General features: G+C 35.5%; 2 protein-coding genes and 1 long non-coding RNA gene across 6 annotated transcripts; all 3 read left to right on the top strand.

Annotated features, from left to right (window-relative positions):
* The first annotated feature begins 578 nt into the window (after positions 1-578).
* Rpt6 (26S proteasome regulatory subunit Rpt6) lies at positions 579-2,394 on the top strand. The gene is made up of 7 exons (XM_017903252.1): positions 579-617; positions 741-780; positions 847-991; positions 1,083-1,493; positions 1,598-1,824; positions 1,899-2,174; positions 2,254-2,394. The coding sequence occupies exons 2-7, from the start codon at positions 763-765 to the stop codon at positions 2,392-2,394; spliced, it is 1,218 nt and encodes a 405-aa protein (XP_017758741.1). The 5' UTR covers positions 579-617; positions 741-762.
* A 453-nt stretch (positions 2,395-2,847) lies between these two features.
* LOC108549814 (pre-rRNA processing protein FTSJ3) lies at positions 2,848-5,952 on the top strand. Its single transcript, XM_017903354.1, has 6 exons — positions 2,848-2,914; positions 3,169-3,632; positions 3,704-4,643; positions 4,713-5,123; positions 5,205-5,589; positions 5,677-5,952. Exons 1-6 carry the CDS (start codon positions 2,848-2,850, stop codon positions 5,924-5,926), a joined length of 2,517 nt encoding a protein of 838 aa, XP_017758843.1. The 3' UTR covers positions 5,927-5,952.
* A 3,124-nt stretch (positions 5,953-9,076) lies between these two features.
* On the top strand, positions 9,077-10,599 carry LOC108549852 (uncharacterized). Of its 4 annotated transcripts, none has more exons than XR_001890367.1 (4): positions 9,077-9,434; positions 9,670-9,759; positions 9,991-10,087; positions 10,418-10,599. It is a non-coding gene; the product is annotated as an uncharacterized LOC108549852 (long non-coding RNA). The 4 variants fall into 4 exon arrangements; XR_001890364.1 differs by having other exon boundaries at positions 9,670-9,916; XR_001890365.1 differs by lacking the exon at positions 9,077-9,434 and adding an exon at positions 9,494-9,598 and having other exon boundaries at positions 9,670-9,916.
* The last annotated feature ends 11,013 nt before the right edge of the window (positions 10,600-21,612 follow it).

Below are 21,612 nucleotides of genomic sequence, written 5' to 3'. Positions count from 1 at the left end.
TAAAATTTTCACGTTGCACTTTATGCGTTATATATTTTATTTTTACCTTTAAAAACACTTTCTATTATTTGTATTAAATTTTATATAAAATTATAAATTAAGTAAATTGTAGCATTGTATGTACAATTTTCCGCGTCGCCGCCTCTTTTACTCTATAAATTTTTAAGCATGTATCAAGTACCGTTATCCTTCAGTCTTACCAACTCTATCCAGAAAAGCATAGAATAAATAATAATAATTTTAAGAGAAAAAAATGCGTTAAATACAGAATAATAAATTCAGAATAATTGATGAATACTTTGTAATGATTTTATTAATATCAAAATAAAAAGATTAGTTTATTACTTTATTATTCTCAACAAATTTTTTAAATAATTAGACTTATTGTTAATAACAAATTAATATTGTTAATAACAAATTGTTCACAACGTTAATATATAATAAAAATTTTAATGTATTTATTTAATCGAATTTAAATTAATTTGATGAGTTTCGCTTCATTTTTTACTAAATATTTTATAGTCAATATACAGGAAATGCATTAATCGATATAAAATTTACACTCGATATTGTTACAGCAGCAATCGACTTCTAAGTTGAGATCGAATGTCCGTACAGTAGGTATCAATGACAAGCAATTCTTCTAATAATATCACATATAACTGTCAAGTTTTAAATTTTCCTTTCTATTTGTTTTTATAAATAAATGGCAATATAAAAACAACTATAATTTTTAACAGATTCTAAGTAGTGAGTGCAATAATGACGCTCACAAATAAGGTAAGTGTTTCAACCTAAACAATGTGCATTATTTTACAATAATCTTTATTTCCTTCAATTTTTTAGATGGAAATAGATGAGAAAGTTATGAAAGGGGAAGGTTTTAAGCCATATTACATTACTAAGATTGAAGAACTTCAATTAATTGTAGCTGAAAAAAGTCAAAACTTAAGGAGGTTACAAGCACAACGTAATGAGCTAAATGCAAAAGGTATATTATTCCACCATTAAATGTTTTCGTTTTTAATTAACTTTTATTCATATTTTATGCATATTACAATAAAAATTTTACTTTCTTGAAGTACGTATGTTGCGTGAAGAATTGCAACTTCTTCAAGAACAAGGATCATATGTTGGAGAAGTTGTTAAACCAATGGACAAAAAGAAAGTTTTGGTTAAGGTACATCCTGAAGGGAAATTTGTAGTAGACATAGATAAAAATATTGATATCAATGATGTAACACCAAATTCAAGAGTTGCACTACGTAATGAAAGTTATACCTTACATAAAATTTTACCAAACAAAGTTGACCCATTAGTTTCTCTTATGATGGTGGAAAAAGTACCAGATTCTACATATGAAATGGTTGGTGGTTTAGACAAACAAATTAAAGAAATCAAAGAAGTCATTGAATTGCCTGTTAAGCATCCTGAATTATTTGACGCTCTTGGAATTGCTCAACCTAAAGGTGTACTTTTGTATGGTCCACCAGGTAAAGAATAAACTCAGAAGTTAATTGTTTTAATTTATTTTCTTTTTTTACTTTATATTAGAAAACTTAGTTGTATTATTGATAAAATTATAATTTATTTTCAGGCACAGGTAAAACTTTGTTAGCAAGAGCAGTTGCTCATCATACTGAGTGTACTTTTATTCGTGTATCTGGATCTGAATTGGTGCAAAAGTTTATTGGTGAAGGTTCACGAATGGTTCGTGAATTGTTTGTAATGGCAAGGGAACATGCACCATCTATAATATTCATGGATGAAATTGATTCAATTGGCAGTTCTCGCATTGAATCTGGTTCTGGAGGTGATAGTGAAGTAAGTATTACACTGCAAACTTAAAAATTTAAATTAAGAAATGTATATTCATTAATATTTAATGCTATTATAAGGTTCAACGCACTATGCTTGAATTACTCAATCAATTGGATGGTTTTGAAGCAACAAAAAATATAAAAGTCATTATGGCTACAAACAGAATTGACATCCTAGATCCAGCATTATTGAGACCAGGTCGTATAGATCGTAAAATTGAATTCCCGCCACCAAACGAAGAAGCACGACTTGACATTTTAAAAATTCACTCAAGAAAAATGAATTTAACGCGAGGTATAAATTTAAGAAAAATTGCCGAACTCATGCCTGGTGCATCGGGTGCAGAAGTAAAGGTATGTAATGTACTATTTGAATATATAACAGAACATATATGATTATCAAAGTTATCTATTTCTTCTTTTGCTTTCTTAGGGTGTGTGTACAGAAGCCGGCATGTATGCTCTCAGAGAACGTCGTGTTCATGTTACTCAAGAAGATTTTGAGATGGCTGTAGCAAAAGTTATGCAGAAAGATTCAGAAAAAAATATGTCAATCAAGAAGTTATGGAAGTAAATGATTTTATTTTACAGTCCATTCATTCTATACTGTTTTACATTTTTTGCAAAACCATTTGTAAATTCCATATAACTTCAATTGAAATGTATACAAAACAAACGTTATAATTGTAAGAAAAAATATATTTAAAAATGTTATCATCAATATGGAAGAAAATTCAGTACTTTTTAGTGCATCATTTTAATTAAACAGAATTCATAAATAATATATATTATATTGATATTGTATAAATTAATTCTGTTTATATTAATACACAAAAGATTTTGTTTCACATTTAACAGCAACTTTATGTTTTTTCTGAGAATAAAAGTATTTTCTAAAGAATTTTTCATTTTCTTTATCCCTACTCTTACTACGTTTGCATATGGCGGCGTGTATCAAAGTAGTATTGGCAAATGTGTGGTTTTAATATAAGATTTTTATAAAAAGTATAATTGTTTATAATCTAAAATGGGTAAGAAAGGAAAAATTGGAAAGCAAAGAAAAGATAAATTTTACAAATTAGCAAAGGAAACAGGTAAATATTAGGAAATGACATACTATAAATACAGTAAAAGATAAAAAAATTAAAATAATTGAATACGCCGAGATTAACAGATATCTGCACCAAATATTTCACACCGATAATGTAAATCATAAAAAAATTAAAATAATTTTATTTATTCAGTAAATATTTAAATATTTGAATGTTTCTTCAATATCTACAAAAAATCTTTTATTTTTATTACGTACTATGTATAAGCAATTTTTCACATGGGTTATCTTTTATAGGTTATAGATCACGTGCTGCTTTCAAATTAATTCAGCTAAATCGAAAATTTGAATTTTTACAAAAATCTCGAGTATGTATAGATTTGTGTGCAGCTCCTGGAGGATGGATGCAAGTTGCTCGACAGAATATGCCAGTATCCTCTATAGTAATAGGTGTAGACTTATTTCCCATAAAAACCATCCCAGGATGTATCAGTTTAGTAGAGGATATTACAACAGATAAATGCCGTGTATCGATAGCACGTGAATTGAAAACTTGGAAAGCTGATGTTGTATTACATGATGGAGCTCCAAATGTCGGTAAAAGTTGGCTTCACGATGCATATCAACAAATTGTCTTAACTTTAGGTGCTCTTAAAATGGCAACACATTTTTTACGATCTGGTGGATGGTTCATTACAAAAGTCTTTCGTTCAAAAGATTATAATCCATTGGTTTGGGTGTTAAAACAATTATTTAGAAAGGTATATAAATTTTGTTGTCATAGATATATTATTTTTATTACTTTATATTATTTTTCTACATTTTATTTAAGGTCCATGCAACTAAACCACAAGCATCACGTATAGAATCTGCAGAAATTTTTGTTGTTTGCCAGTATTATATTGCTCCAGACAAATTAGATCCTAAATTTCTAGATCCAAAATATGTTTTTTCTGAATTAGAGATAGAACCTACAAATAAATTAAACGTTTTTAATCCTGAAAAGAAGAAGGATAAAGCAGAGGGTTATCCAGAAAATGATTATACTTTGTATCATAGACTTTCTGTTAAAGACTTTATAGCTCATGAAAATGCTGTGGAAGCATTGCAGAATGTTTCTGAAATTGTTTTTGATGATGAAACAATAGAAAATCACGAGAAAACGACCAAAGAAATTAAAGAATGTTGTAAAGATATTAAAGTATTAGGTAAAAAGGATTTACGAAATTTAATTAATTGGTGGAAGCTAATAAAGGAATCTTTAAAGAAAGAAGAACCAATAGATACAAATACACAAAATTTACCTGATGAGATAACAGAAACAGCACCTATGAGTCAAGAAGAATTGGAAGATTTAGAGGATGAACAAATTAGGAAACAAATTGAAGAACTTAGAAAAGAAGAAGCTAGAGAGCTTAAACGAAAAAAGAAGAAGACAAACAAAGAAAGACAAAAATTAAACGAACGACTTAATTTAAAAATGATCCATAAAGGAAACGAAGGTCCTATATTAGAAGAAGATAATATGTTTAGCTTAAAAGATATTAAAACACATCAACAGTTAGAGAACATAATAGACCAGGATCCTAATGTAATAGCAGAAAGTGATGCAGATTCAGATCCAGAACGAAGAAAGCCAAAGAAAGTCACATATAATAAGGATGAGGGACAATTGGATAGCTCAGGATTATATTATAAAACAGAAGATAGTGAACCAGAAAGTTCAAGTGATGCTTCAGATGATGATTTGGACAGTAATAAGTCAGGCTTAGGTATTAACTATTTACTTTCTTTTTTACATTTATAAAAAATTTTAGTATTTTTACATAATTGGATTTTAGGTTTAAATGAATCTGATGATGAAGATACAAAAAAGGTCAGAATAAAGAGAAAAAATATTGATGAAGATTCAGAAAATCCTTTGTTAACTGATTTAGATCATAGGGATAAAAAAACTAAAAGGATACACAAAGCAGAATTGTGGTTTGAGAAAGATATATTTAAAAATTTAGAAAATGAAAATGATGAAGATTTTGAATTGGATAAAATGGTTGAGCAATACAAAAAGAAAGGTGGTTGTATAATAGGAGAAGATGTTCCTGTAGCTGGTGGTAATGAAAACAAAGTAAAAGAAAATAAAGGTCATTATAATAGCAATGATACAGATTCCGATTATGATGTGGATAAGGTGATGCTTTCAAATAAAAAATCTGAAACATATAAAATTGATAATAAAGATAATAAAAAAGCAAGTGGGTATATTGTTAAAATATTGAGTTATGAATTTATGTAGTAAATAAAATTTATTATGTGATTATTTTCTTTACATATAGGTACAAGATTAAAGAAAAAGAAACGTTTATCAGAAGAAGACTTAGCATTAGGATCATTATTAGTTCAAAGTAAAAAAACTCGAAGGGATTTAGTTGATTCAGCTTGGAACAGATATGTATTTAATGATGAAAAGTTACCAGATTGGTTTGTGCAAGACGAAGAAAAACATATGAAAAATGTAGCACCAGTACCTAAAGAACTTGTTGACGAATACAAAAAACGTGTCGAAGATTTGAATGTTAGACCAATTAAAAAGGTAATAGAGGCAAAAACAAGGAAAAAACGAAGAGCACTACGTAAGTTAGAAAAAGCAAAGAAAAAGGTAGAAGCAATAATGGATAATACTGATATTAGTGACAGAGAAAAAGCTAAACAAGTACAAGCGTAAGTATAAGTTCTTGTCATCATTTTTCTTAATAGCTGTTGTATTTGTATTTCTTTATACATACATATAATTATAATATTTTGTAGCTTGTACAAGAAAGCTCATAAAGAACCGAAAAAGGATGTTACTTACGTGGTGATGAAAAAACATATGGCACAGAAAAAAGCGGCGAGACCACCTGGTGTTAAAGGACGTTACAAATTAGTTGATCCAAGAATGAAAAAAGATTTACGCGCTGCGAAAGCAAAAGAAAAAACTAAAGGACGAAAGAAGAATCGTGGTGGTAAACTACCTCGTGGAAAACCTAAAGCACATAAGGGAAAGAAATCAAAGTAATTTATTTTGGATAAATTACATATAGTAAAAATATGGAAAAATAGTTGTACTATCTAAATACAAAGCAGATTATTTTGCAATATACTTATAACAGTATAAAATTACATATTTTGTATATACGTATCATGTATATAACTCAGGCAATTATTTTTATTATTAAACCATTTTTATATATATAGGATATGTTGAAATTTACTTAAATTTCTGTAATAATTATATATTATATATATAACAAATAATTATTCAGTGTCAATATTTATAATAATGCTTTTTAGATTAAATAATATTGACATAAGTAATTGTGTTAAAAAAAAAAATGTAGATAAAATTTTAATAATTCCATTCCTTAATCATCATAAGAACTTTAAAAAGAAATATATCTAAATACAAATGTTTGTTTTGAACAATCTAATATGATTCATAAAGTGATACAGTGTATATAGATAAATTACACTACTCACCTGTTCAGCTACGTGAAGTCTCCCGCCATGATCAACTCTTTCCCTTCCCTCTGCTCTTCGCTGATACTGCTAACGGCATCTTCTCTGGCTGTATTCCGTGCATCGAACATTCTGATGCAATCGTGGCTGCGTAGCGTCGGGACGCTGCGGTCGATGTCAAGGACAAGGCCGATGGCATTTAGAAAGATCGTTTTACGTCGACGTCGTTGCAATGAAAGTGGCGTCGATGAAACTTTTTTTTTGGCTCGTTGCCAAAAATCGCATCATCGCTTTCCGGCTTCATTATTGGCGTGGTTTCTAGAAATATGCACATGTATATGTACATATGGTATAATGTGAATACTACTATGAATCTTTCATCCTATCTTTACGTTTTATTATTTTCTTAATTTTTATTGATGTGTTATTTGAATCGTTCCTCGTTACCTAAGTATTCCTCTTAATTGGCAGGAAATACCAACGATGATGTAACTACGTAGAGACGACCCGTTGCAGCGGTCGATGTCAAGGTTGAGCTTAGTGACACGTAGATTTCATAATACGATGAAATGCAATATCTTTGGTACATAGCGCACAATATATCGAAAGTTAATAAATTTCAACCATATGATTTTGGATTTATACGAAAAGGTTTGAATAGTTCTCTTATCTTAATTTGATTTTCTTACTTTTGCTAAAAGAATATAGTTTGTAAAATTGTTTGAGGTTATATACTTCAAAGTGTTACTCGATAAAGTATTCAGTAATAGTTATTTACAGACAACAAAATCTAGTTTATTCTTATATAAACTTTGAGATACATAAAAAGCTATTAAATATTATGCACTTGTAGAGCTCCAATTATAATTATAATGTTGTTTAAAAGAATGTATTTCCTTGTAGAACATATTGTGACAGAGTTTTGCTAAAACATGGTTATGAATATTGATTTACAACGTTAAAGGAGAGCTGCGTTTAATATGAATTTTGAATACTAACCATTCGCCTTGCATTTGTTAATTTTTGCTTCCTTGAGAATAATTTTAGAAAATTGTAATCGGTTTAATTTTAAGGGATATAGATTTGGGGAGTGGTAATATCCACTTGTTCCAATTTGTTTATTACAAGCCAAGTTTGAATTCGGCGCCAAACACTTGTAGGCACTGTAACGACGCTCGTAAATCTTAACAATGTACTGGCGCCAACGTCGATGATTTTTAAAAGGTAAACTACTCTTAAGTTCCAATTTTTATAAATCATTAGTAAATATGTTTTTATCATGAAAAGAATATATTCCTCTTAGAATAATATCATATATATATCTATATATATAATTCATAGTCTAATTTATCAGGTATAACACAATATGTGAAAATATGTACAAATATAGAAAAATCGTTAAAGTGATATTATGAAATGATGTTCAAGTTATCAACTTTTTTTATTAAATCATCTGGAAACATCATATGTAAAAGTTGAACTTAGTAAATCTTAAAACCTTGAACTGATCTGATGGCTTCTAACTCGAGTTAAAATTATGACGAGAAATTGCGCCAGAAATACTCGCAATTGAGAAACAAGGTACATAGCAAATGAGAGACGTATTTACTGAAACGTTTTTTAACCTAAACGTTTAATAACGGTATTTGATTTGAAATATTTCAAGTACTGTTAAAATAGTATTGTTTTTGTTTATAGTGTCTTTTTTTCAGGAGCATAAACAGTGAACAATTGACGCACGTTACTCGGTCAAGTTTCCTGGCTTAGACTCTTTTATGAAAGGTTGTCAGTGTGTCTGTGTATCTTTACGCGGTTGGCGCTTACGTCAAGGGCGACCTCGACTTTCCACCGTCTCTAATCTGTACGAGAATCGTTCGCGAGACAAGCATTTCATTTCTACTATGTATGATACTAGATATACATAGGTAAGTTTTAAGCATTGTAATCTCTTTATGACCACATTGGACAGTTTACTATTTTCTTTCTTTACTGATTTGACATTATTTAATTTCATTATATATTAGATAACTATCAGTTCATTACCCTATTGTTGTTTATTTGGACAATGAATAAGATAAGGTCGATCGATGGTTAAATATTATTTATTTACCTTATTTAATCGAAAATAAAACAGACACTTCGATGATTTTATTTACATTAAAGCTAATGGCTTATTACAGACGCTTTGTTTTTTTATTTTGTTACTACATAGTATATACATTGTATTATATCTTAAATATAAAAAATTCACTTACTAATACTATAGCTATTTGACATTTAAAACATTTAACCATCATCCTTTACGTAACAATGTAAAATAAAAATGCAACATATAACTCGAACATTCAATTGTGTTCAACGAGTAGAAGTTTTAAATTTTTATGTCAGCTGCATTTCTCACATATTAGTCACATTTAAAAGATAAAGGTATCTAATATGTACTGCTCATACTGCTACCTTTATTGTTATTTTCATTCATAACCTTGAATCACAAAATTGAAGTCAAAAATCCAACTACTAACACCGAATCAAATGGAGTTATGGTGATTGATAGTAAAAGTAGCGTGAGTATATGAACTAGAATGAACCAGACAGACGTGTGAAGTAAGATCGAGATATAAGAAAAAAGATAACAGAGTTACGGAGGTGAGGGTAGATGCAGCGAGACAAGGGCTGACGCGCGGTAATTGAGAATCGTTAACGCGTCCTCGAGGGAGATCGAGCGGCTGGATTTTGCTTGGTCCTCTCTTACTCTCCGCTACCGCTACCATCAGCTTGTCTCCCTCTTCTCGTTCCGGCTTCCTGGCCACGGTGCTGGTGACCTTCAACCGTTCAAGAGTGGATGGACCTCGTTGGCCAGCGGGCTGAGGTATAAGGTCAAGGTTGCTGTCGTCAGTGTGCACGGGATATGCGACCTCCGGATGCATTGAGCGAGATGCGCGCGCAGCCGACGCATGCGCGCCAGCAGTCGGCTTGTCGTGCGTCGCAGCGTGTCGCGCAAGTCATTGCCAAGGTCTTCGCTGGTCACGGGCAAACCGTTATAAGTAGCGATGGGCACGAACTGAAATGTAATTTTTAAACTTTTATTAATGAACAATATTATATCAACGGGTACTTTTGGGATATTAGTGTTTTGGATTTTAATAATTGAACAAATAATTCACTTACATTGAACAGTTTGTTGTTTCTATGATATTGAAAGTTTTAATGAATAAACTTGTTAGGAAACGTAGTAAATAATGGATAAATAGTTATTTTAAAAGTTGTATTGCATATATTTTAATGAAGTTTATTGTTTTTCAGGTTGATATCAGATCATGAAGATCTCAGTCCCATTGCTAGTTGTAAGTTGCCGGTTGAGACTGATGCAAGGTCATCTACGATTGTTTCAGGGTAAGCTGTAGTATTAGCGCCTACCGCACCAAAACTTTTTCCGCTGCTTATACTGTGACATGAGTTTAAAGCGGTAATTATCTTCACCAAGAATTATTGATTACTGATTGATGTACAAGAACGCAACTCATAAGGACCTAAAAATATGAATACAAATGTAAACTGTCATTGACATATATTTTTTAACATTTCATTTTTATAAATATATCTAATTCAGTGATATTTTTCTAGGTGTTTGCAGTATAAATTCTCTATCTATTATGTAAAACGGCAAAATATGGAGCTTTCAGGAGTTTTCTCTTGAAGTGGGACTTTCTTCCACCTCTGGGTAATATTAGTCTTGAGAATACTACTTTTTCTTGATGTAACCTACTTATATGTATGTTATGGAATATATTTTACGATGTATTTGCTGTTCTTTCAAATGCAAGGAGTGAGATATTGTTCTAATTTTTTCGTCTTATGGAAAATTGAAATGTATCTTGAAAAGAAATCCATTTAGTAGATGCTTTATTAAAGACATTATTTATAGAATTTTTTCAGAAATTAAATTGTAAAAATGTATTTGTTTATATTCTAATAATTTTGATGATGCATTGGTCAAAAAATATAAGTTTGTAATTTGAATTTATTTATTTTTCTTTCAATTTGCAAAAAGGGGAAATCGCAAAAGGAATCAAACGCGTGCGTCGCGACGCCTGCGTCACGACACCCGGCGTACATCCATGGCCAAGGTCCTCCCCGGTCACGGGCAACCCGTTATACGTAGCCGGGAGCCAACACTTGCTCGAGGTCGACCATGACTGTCTTATTCGCCCCAAGGCTCGGAAAAAGTTGATCTCCAGGCAGATTCATCTAATATGCTATAAAAATATATAATGTTTATAGAGATAAATTTTGTTTTCATGTTTTCATGAAATTATCTTGAAGTAAACATTTTGGTGAAGAACTTTAGATGTTAAAAATGAAAATGGATCAATTGGAATAGAACTCTTAATTTGCTTATAGATTAAATAAGCCTTTTAAATTTGTTTGGATAGGTAAGGTACTCTTATAAATATCTAGAACGTCTAGAATGAGGTGTTTATATACCTAGATTATTTTAGCTGCTGTTGCTTAAGTAGTTCTTTGCACCAAATCGCTAGGTTCCAACTCGATTAGTATTTATTAGCGTTATTAATGATATCTGACAAGTTGTGCTTGTTGGAAATTGAGCCGAGGCCAGGTCACTGTTTAAGGTTAAAAGATTGCTTGTTACAAGGCAACTTTTCGTTTGTCTATTGTTTCTAATGGAAAATAAATTTATCTGATATAATAACAATAAGCAAACTTGTACTGAAGAAGTATTTGTACTGAAGAAAGTAAAATGTATTTTTTGATTATATTATTATCATTATATATAGTTTTTGGTACTGTTATTATACTGCAAATTATATAGAAGTCGAAACCTCATCATTACTTCTCTCTATATAGAACGAGAAATATTGAATAAACTTCTTCAAAACTAAAACAAGTATACAAATTCTTGACACAGTTTCAACAGGTGATATTCCTATCAGAAGCTGGTTAGATTGCGATGAATTTTGAATTCAATTACCACCTATTTTTACTAAATGACAATATTTTCACGTAGGTCAGTACGGAAATTCGATATTTTCTCTATATTTAGAATCACAATTATAAACTACGTTATATATCGATTACATGTACAGTATAACTATGATTTTTGATCGTAAACATTGATCTATATCTCATAGTTTACAAAATATTTAGGTAGACAATCCTTTAATCATTTCAGGATATTTTCTTCGAGATTCAGTTTTACGAGGTATAAGAAGAGAGAAGAAGGCCTAGTAGTGCGACCTAAAGGTAGTAAATTCTGCTTCGTGTCCTTAGATTTCCGGTTATTTTCTTCTCTTCCTGGAACGTATTACCGGTAGCTATCCTTTTCTCGCGATGGAAAGGGGTTTGGGAGTTGATGTTGGGCCATCCGGGGGCGGCAAGTTCAAGGTCGCCATGTCCGGGCCACGTCCGGGCATGCTAACCCAAATACGATTACGGTCTGAGTACAGTAGAGAGTCGAGACAACAAACTCGAGATCCAGTTGGAGTTTGCTAGGCCATTGGAACAAGGATCTAGCCCAATTCCTCTCTTAGGATTACAATTTTAAGCAGATCTGCGGCTTTCTTGTTTTCCAGTAATATTTGAAAGCTTTCGTGTATCATTTCATCGTCGACAGTACTAATCATGCGCAAACTTTGTGTGTGGGAAACTGGAGTAATTCCGTAACCAATGATTGGATGAAATATTCGTACGTCCTGACCCGACCCGTTTAACTTCGACGCCTTGTTTTCAAATATTTTATAAAAGATATCTTTTCCCTTTTTTCTCTTTTCCTCTTCTTTCTTCTGTTTGAAAAATCTGCTTGTTTTCCGTTCGCGTTGTTTTTCGTACATAATCCGACGTTCTTGGACGTGTGTATTAATTTATCGCGCGTATTTCAGTTATCTTCACGATTACGACACTAACAGCGAAATTACAAGCCGATTTAAATTCTGGCACAGAGACTTTTAAGCGTGGTCTCTCGGTTGATTGCGATTCATGCAATTGCATCATATCTGCGAAAGAACAATAATACGTAGTAGCTGTAGACCGTTTCATGCCGATTACCTTGAACACCGAGTCCCTGTGCATTATGGATACAATTTCAGTCTTTTAGCTCGCTAACTAACAAAATCATCTATCGTGATACGTTGTTATTGCTGATTAACACGGTTCAGAAGAAACATTCAATACGAATTCCATTAATTGGACATATACAATTTGAATATTTAATTTGCAACCTGTAAACAAATAAAATTTCTTATTAAAATTCGAACTTTTTGTTATGTAGTTTAATTTTTATAATTAATTTAAATTATTTGACAAGTATATTTTATAATACAAAATTTGTACGTGTTACTCACACACGAGTGGCGCGCACATCAGTCTATGTCTGTGTAGGAGGATTCAATACGCCACAAGTTTCCCGCGTCGTCATTGCATTTAGTCACGAGGATTATCGCCTCGTAATAATGTCACCAGGACGTTTCATTACGAAACGCCCACCAAACACGCGACTCTGAAAGAAACGAAACAAATGGGAAAATACTTTTGTTTATTACTTCTTTGAATTTTACTTACCGAACTGCGTCTTGCCACAGGTGTATTATTACTGATCGGCACATCGGCAGACAACAACAATTAGAGGTTATGGTCGTTCTGGGTGATTAATGAAAACTATAAAATTTTTGCTGTTTACTACACATGGAGAGTAGGGTAATATCTCCTTATATTAATTCTATGATAATATAACATTACAATTTACGATCATAGTGACATTTCAATTCCTCTTTTAATTCATTCACAGTTTCACCATCAGCTGTATGGTGGCTTCGTCGATTTTCATTAAGCAAGTTTAAAAGGAAAATTTCTTGAAGAAACTGACACTTCTCAATCGAAGCATGATCCACAGCGTAAATGGAAGTTTCAAGTGGATTTCCATTAAAGTAACCATACGATTGATCAGGTGATCGCGAATCGCTTTGCGAAAGGCAAAGTTTGTACGCGAATTTCCTTACTGGAAATCATTCGGCCGCCCACCATCCGACCACCGTATACGTTTCACCTCGAAGCTGGAAAATACATTCGCCCTCTTTTCCTATTTTCCGCGTGGGACGTGCATTCAAGCGAGGTAACCTTGAACTTCATCCGTCTCCTCGTCTCTCTCTTCCTCCGCTCTTCTCTCCTTTTAGCTGCGGTCTATCGTCTCGCTTCCTTTCTCTCTCTGTCAGCGTTCCATCTCTTCCCTCTTTCTCTCTGCTCTTTACCTAACCTGTACCTTTCTCTTTCTCTCTCGCGTTTTCTATAAACAACTTTTCTATTTTTCTCCTCTCTCTTATCTCTCTATCAGTGTGCTTCGTTTCCTCTCTTTCACCCTCTCTCGTATGATCTACTGACGTCACGGCTATCGACCCGAAATCCCGAGGCTGACTCCGTGTCTATACTTGCATACACGTGGAGCATTCGCACGTGTACGTTTTCTCTGATACGTTCTTCCATTTAATGTGCTCCTTCTACATACGTACCAACCGCAAAATTCGCACAAACCGCACGCACGATATAGTCACATCGATGCAGTGTAAGTTTGCAATACCATGGAATGATATCGAACTTGTTTGTCATTTACCTTGTATTGTTTTTTCCTAGTTTTATAACTTTGTTCTTCATGGCAACAGATTAATTATCTTATTCGATGGAAATTCGTAGAACGACGGATGCTCGTTACCTTCTCGTTATTTTATACGGTGTTCTCGATTTCTAGGTTATGTCGCATACTTTGACATATCGAAGAAATGCGATTGAAAACAAAGTGTATCCGTATTTTAAAATAAAGAGTTATGTTTTTCGTCTTACTAAAGCCTTACCTTATAAGAAATAAAAATTCGAATTATATTATTTAATTATCGAATTATATTTAGTTGTCGAATTTGTCGCCAGGTGGCTTGTGCTAATAAGAATTAATAATTTTCGCTATTCTCACGAGAGTGTACTAAAGTGTTCCACCAATAGAGGGCGATAAAAGCGTGTTCCTGAAGCCGAAGTAATTTCCAAGATTGCAAGCCGAAACTTTCATCTTCGCCTATAAAATTCTCAAACAATTTTGCGATTGGACGCTGAAATTCTCGTACAACATTTCAGATTATGTTAGCTATTTTTTCAAGCCTTTATCATCTCTCTTGTAAGTACCTATCCCTGTTAAGAACAAAATTTTATCTCCACGTCTTTCTACTAAATGCATTACCTGCGTTTTATATCTATGTACAATGTTTTGTGACTGTCCCATACTTGAAACTTATTCCCTACAGAACGATTCGCTTAGCGTTTCTAATAACGTTTTATCGAATCGATTTCAGGTGATTCATCGAGGCAGCTGGATTTTGGAACAGCTTTTACGTCGCTTTATGAACGATTTTTGTTGACGCACGTACACAAATGCGGCCCATGCATTTATTCACCAGCAAGACGTCACGTCCTCGTGACCCATGTGCAGTTGTGTTGCACATAGCGTACGTCGATGTGAGCTTACGTACGCCGTATCGAGACACGTCAAGGGCACGACCGTAGAAGCGAGGATTCACGATGGAAAATCACGATCGCGACGACTGGAAAAAAGGAAGTTCCCGCGAAAATCAGGTAAGTAATAACCGCGCGAGCACTATTCGCAGCCGTCGTTAACATTCAGCACAGAGTAATTATCCGTTGGCCTTCGCAGATTTCGTACAAGCTTTTGCTTCTTCCTCAGCCTTGGCGCAGCATTAGCGGCTTAATCCTTGATTTGTGGGGCGAAATGGACGTTGCATAACTGTTAAAATCCACCGTTGAGCTTTGGAATTTGAGGTTAATAAATAAGAATGGATACTGTACATTCCTTCATGGAGTATTGAGGAACGGATATCGAGTGACGAATATTTCTTCTTGACGAGCTATCAAGTCGCTAGATTACGCATTTGAGCTGACATTCCATTAGCATCTTTATTATGGCTTTCACGGTGTTTGACATAATTGAAAGGCTATTTCCTATTTATCTTGTAAATTAGACAGTCGCTGTACAGGGTGTCATAAAAGTGACCATCTGTTTTGAGACTTAGCAGAGATTTAAGGAAATAAGTACAAAGTATGGAAGCATATACATATTGAACAATTATTACACATTTTAGCGACATTTTAAATATTTATAAATTGTTCCCTTTTTTTGTCAGACTGTTTATCAGTTATCACTGTAGACATAGAAGACAGTTTTCATGGTTACATCAAGATAAATGGTATAAAGTGCAATGAAGCAAGAGAAACAAGGAACAGCTTACAATTCAAAACAAATTTCATAAAAACAAAAATGGAAGAATTAGATACTAGAAACATCTGAAACTATATTCTACGAAGGTCAATCATTTCAGAATCTTTAGAGATTTCTTCAGTACCTGCCTAGATATTAACTTTTAATTTTTGGAGCAAATTGTATAGCGGAAGATTTCAGTAGTCCGTTTAATAACTCGTGTCTATCACGAATCGCGATTACAAACGTATGAATTAAGAATCTGACAAATAGAATAATCTCGATGTTATAAATAGCAGCGTACGATAGACTCAGGATATCAAGGATAATCGAGTAATTTTCCAACGGCAGAGGCATCAGATCAAGCATATAATATATCGTGTTTTCCTCTTTTCGCGAGTTTTATCCTAATTACCGCAGGAAATTCCGCTTTCGATTAGCATGAAATGCGCTTGGTCGTGGCTGCGTCCTCCGTCAGTAACAAAGGAGAGATAACGAATAATGGTGGTCGTTCGCCGAGAATGTTGGTCGTAAGAACGTGGAACGTTCAATCGTTCATCAAGAACGATCTTGCCGACGAGAGACTGTCGGTGTCGACTGAAAAAGTATCTTTAACGATCAGTCTGCGATGATGGCCCATTGTAACGCGTAAGTCAGGTGCGAGAGCTATGTGCGCGCTACGCGTCCTTGACACTCGCGGCCTTGTCAAGAATTTTTCCGCATTCGATTGTTGTTCCAAGCATGCTTCGCGAACTGCAAATCGAGAGGTGGAGGGAAACAGGACAGAGAGATGGAAGCCGGAAGGCAAAGGAGGATGAGGAGATCGGTTGCTGAATGGTGGACTCCACTCGGCCTTCGTCAGGGACCACATGGTGGAAAATAAGGCAGATAGGACACGGAGAAGGTATAATATATCGCAGGTTTTATTGGCTCGTGATGGCGGCAAGTAGTTTGTTTTTGAATTTGGCAGAGTCTACGTGTCGATTGATCCTCAGGATCGTTTCAGGTTGTTCGAGGTACTTCGTTATTTCGTTTGTGTGATAACTATAAAACGGTGAGCCACGATGCTGGATACAAAGAAGAAATTCTAGACAGGCCGGTCCATAGGCAAAAATAGAATTTTATTTCTTCATTTGCAATTATAATATCGTCAGCCAGCTGAATCCATACATACGCAGTCTTTGTTCGGTATCAAAAATTCAGCCGGGATTACCCGAGGTTTACACGGTATCGTTAATAGACTATTATCGCGAGATAATTTGTAAGTACGTTTGCTTGTCGACGTTCGAACAGGCTAAGATTTCTCAGAGTGTTGTAAACCGATGAGGATACCCAATGACGAACATTTACAATCCTGACGTTTCCTCTCATAATCGACTACACCTGAAACTGGGAAAACATCGCGTCCTGCCCTTTTCAGTGCTAGAAATTTACTGCTCCTCGTGGACCGTTACGCCTGGAATACTCGCAGACATTCGGCCCTGAAATGTCGTAATGGATTTGCACGGGTCGAAGGGTAACTCGGCATGATTTGCGACCTCTGTTGCCCCGTATTCTGACGGCCTGTTTTCTAAAAGAAACACGCCGTGGCAAAAATATACATTTTTTCTTTAGACACGCCAAAGGGAAACCTTGAACCGTCCTCTTTGTTACGTCGAATTTATTCCAAAGTTTCAGAATCGTTCGGCTCTTTCTTTAGACTCTCTGAATCATTCGCAAATATGATCGCGTTATGAGATTTCGGGAAAGGTCGAACCTCGAAACCAAACGATCTTTAGAGCAATACCTCGACAATTTCCCAAACTACCGTCATTGTTCCCACTATTGGATATCGCCGCTATTTTTCCATTACTATTCGATTAATACTCGAGGTCCCAAAGAAACGCCGATTCTTCCCCTTTGAATACCTGCGCAAGATTTACGAACACGAGGTCGTCGTAAAAACTGTTCGAGGACTTCGTATTTACCTGTGAATAAAAACCAGCGGCCCTAAAGCGCTCTTAAAGCGTCTGGGACCTCTGATCGCTATATAACCAGCACGATCTCTCTGTCGAACAATGCCTCGTAAAACGCTCGATGGTTTCAGTCTCGTGTCGCACGGTCGCTTTTACCGCTTGTCACTTTGCAACAATGACAATGACAAAGTGGTTACAGACACACGTGATCGTGAGCGGAACGAAGGATTTGGACCGCGTTCAATGGAGCTCGTCCTGGAGCTCTTCATGGCGCTTGGCCCCCACGAACGCGTTTCCCGTTCTGGCGCTAAGACACTTCGGGACGTATCGTCGAAGGTCGACCGGTTATTTAGTTGTTATTAATAACCGTGGTTGCCACGCCACGGGTCGATTTTGTGCCGGTGTCGTATCAGGGTACGCGATTTGCATCGGAAATAGTCGGCTTCCTGAATGAACTCCGTCTCTTCGGCGATGAGAATACGCTAAAAGTACTACCAACGAAAGCGTCTATTATTAAGCGTGACTTCAGGAAACTCGATCGTTGCTTGACGATCTAGCCACTTGTTATACCACTCGTTATGTTTGAATCTTTCCTAGATGTTATCGCGAGAGGATTCAGCTTAATGATTAGGTAATTGCCTCTTATATCGGTGATCGAAGCTTGATTAAAGTTACGTCTTTTTGGAGTTGTTCCAAAGTTAGAAAAAATTAATCGAGGTATCTCGATGGGTTCTAGGTGATGGGACTAATTGGGTTAAATGTTTCGACGATTTTTTTCGAAATAGGAAAATAATTAATTAGACACAGAAGGGTGATTAATTAACGTGGATAGCACGAGGGATTATAGTAGGTTCGTATTGTTTATAACGAATGGATGCATTAGACACGGGGATCAGGTAATTGGCTCTCGAATGATTAATAAAACGATGATTTAGGTATTTCGAAAATGTTCAGAAGTCGATATACGAAATAATTAATCGAGGTAAACGATTAATCTGAACGATTTATAGAAGTCAGTTGTACCTCCTGAAAAGTTCGCTTGGAATTAAAGTAAATAGAAATTAATCAAGGCTGGGAATCGCAATCGATACCGGTGGTATATGACGAATTCATCGTTTTCACAGCTTTGAAAATAGGAAGTCGCGATGTTAGGAGTGGGCGAAAAAGCTTGTTGTGCCATTCCAGTTACCAAAGCTGGTTCGATTTCCGTGTGCGCGGCGCTGTGGTTATTGTTAGAACAACGAAGTTACGTGCTCGTTTACTCAAGTGGTTGATATACTGGCTTTAACATGTGAGCACGTGTGTGTAAAACAGAGGCCAAAGTGCACCTATGCCCGCGATTTCAGGCTAAAAACGGAGCCAAGGATATCGAGACGATAAGCAGGGCTAGGGTAATCCAAGCCCAATACCGTGCCGTTCTTTGTTGACCAAGGACTGTCATCAATTCTAAAATTGTTCTTTCAGTTTGTTCTACGATCTGCAACCACCACCACGACACACCGTTTTGATAGTTCCTGGCTCACGATGAAGCGCAAACGACCTAACGTCTTCGTTCCCGAGAATCGACCACTCCGCAAAAAGATGTTTGCCAATTTTCGCCAACCATGAAAGGAGGAGCACAGAGTGGAGTAATTGCCTGCAAAGGTCAGTAAGACGAGATTTTCCTCTTTTACTTTCTTCGTCCCGACTTCGGGAACAGCTTTACAGCCACCGCGTTTGCCATTCGAACATCCTTGGCCGAGGCGAGGGTCGGCCAAGGTAATCTCGATGATTCGTCAAGGATCATCTTCATCCTAGAGAAAGCGAGACTTTCTAGATGTTTACGAAAGTCATAAGGCACCAAGGGCAACTTCTCGAAACCGAGTTTTCACCGCATGGAACGCTCGACAGACCTCTTGCGGTTTCTTACCTAAATCACGGACCGATGCACGCTGCGTACCGATTTGCATGCCGATTTCACGCTCCCCCGGACCGTTTGTTCGGTAAAAGCGGTTCGACATTTTCGCAACTGTTCTCGAGGTTCCCGGGTTTCGTTAAACTGACATAACTGTATCGAGACGGATTTACGACCGTCACAACTCTTTCCAACTCTTTCGGGTATTGTCGGACCCAAGGGTCGCCTTTCGAACGGTATAACAGTAATTCGAAGGTTTCCTCTACATTCTCGCAAGATGTATGAACTTTCTAAATTATGTAGATCGTTTTCGAATTGCTATTGGAAGTAGAACATCATTTCGAGGAAACATTTAATGGTATTACATGCGCTCGATTAGGGATATTTAATAAATATTGGCGTATACGAGATTTCTTTGAATTATCGTATAATCATGAATGAAAATTTTTAAATTATCGGTAGCTGATCTTCGTAGCGTGTATTATCAACCTTTTGTAATAACATTGCAATATTTTTAGTTGTCTAAGTATCTCGTATGTTTGCTTTCAAACAATTTTTATTTCATCCTCCGATATTTCTCTTAATTATAAAATCATGAATTAAAATTGAAAAATTATTGGTAGTCGATCTTCCTATCTCGTATTATCAACCTTCTGTAATAACATTGCAATAGTTTTAGTTGCCTAAATATCTCGTACGTTTGCTTTCAAACAATTTTTATTTCATCCTCCGATATTTCTCTTAATTATAAAATCATGAATTAAAATTGAAAAATTATTGGTAGTTGATCTTCCTATCTCGTATTATCAACCTTCTGTAATAACATTGCAATAGTTTTAGTCGCCTAAATATCTCGGATGTTTGCTTATCAAACAATTTTTACTTTATCCTCCGATATTTCTTTTAATTACTGAATCATGAATTAAAATTGAAGAATTATTGGTAGCCGATCTTCCTATCTCGTATTATCAACCTTCTACGATAATATCGCGATATTTTCACGCAGCTAAAACAAAACTACGGTTAAATTTAAACGATGGTTATCTAACGTCGCGATAGCGTACTCGGAATAATTCAAAGCAGGATTAATTCGCTTCATCAACGCGGCCCAGTGGAAGCACCTGTAGATCGACTGCAGAATAAATTTTCCCCGGCAGAATAATTAACAAAGATCTGCATCTACATCTCTCGCCAATATCGAAAGCAAAAATAACCGAGGGTTGCAATTGCTCCCCTGTAGAACCGTGCACAGTGCCACCAACGCGAAAGCTCGCACGTGCAGGCACTCTGTACACCAGTTGTACCTAAATTGCAATATCATAAATCATAGCCCCAACTGCACGCTACATTACAGACAATTAAATCGCAATATAGCACCGTCTGCCTGGAAGTGTAACTAAGTTTCCATCGGGCCGAACGGACACCCACACGCGACAGTGATACAATCCAATTGAACATTAAACTACCGTCCAATTTTTCCAGCGAACGTGATGTATACGTCTAGCTGAATGAACACGTTAGCCTCGTTTAAACAGATTTATGAATCACCGGTGCACGTACACACGCAATAACGCGAGTCGCTCACAGAGCCACGTCCGTGCGGAGTCATGGTGGCTCGTAAACGCCACGGTGCAGATATATTGGTCGTACCCAAGAAGAAGGAACGGAGTTCCAAGGGTCTATGATTTTCGCGCGCAATAATCGTATTTCGGGGTATCGGTCGCGAGCGGCAAATTGACCGTTTTATGTGCAGCCGGAGGAGGGTGGCGCGTAATTGGATGAAATACAATTCGTCAGGTACCCGCGGCCATAAATCCGACGGCCGGCCCGTAAACCGGCCGATTCTTTTCACTTTCGTTCAGACGAGAGGAGAAAATGTATGTCAGGAGGTCATCGGGCCATTGGCCGTGTTCCACTTTCCGAGTCCCCTTTCCCTTTTCGAGACCGGGCACCACGCCGCGTTCTCTTCGTGCGTTCGCGTTTCGAGAATGGGTGGGAATCGATACGGAAAGGGAAAAACCAGTCGCATTTTTCCGTCTTCCTTTTCGGAGCAATCTTTCTCCCCGCTTTCGCAAGTCGCCTTTTTTATTGGTACTTCTGTTTATTTTTCTGTTTTCTTTTTTTTTTTT

The sequence above is a fragment of the Eufriesea mexicana genome, unplaced genomic scaffold (assembly GCF_001483705.2).
Source record: "Eufriesea mexicana isolate 0111107269 unplaced genomic scaffold, ASM148370v2 scaffold4744748180, whole genome shotgun sequence".
NCBI lineage: Eukaryota > Metazoa > Arthropoda > Insecta > Hymenoptera > Apidae > Eufriesea > Eufriesea mexicana.
The sequence above is the reverse complement of the archived record's forward strand: the minus strand, read 5'-3'. Positions and strand labels throughout refer to the sequence as shown.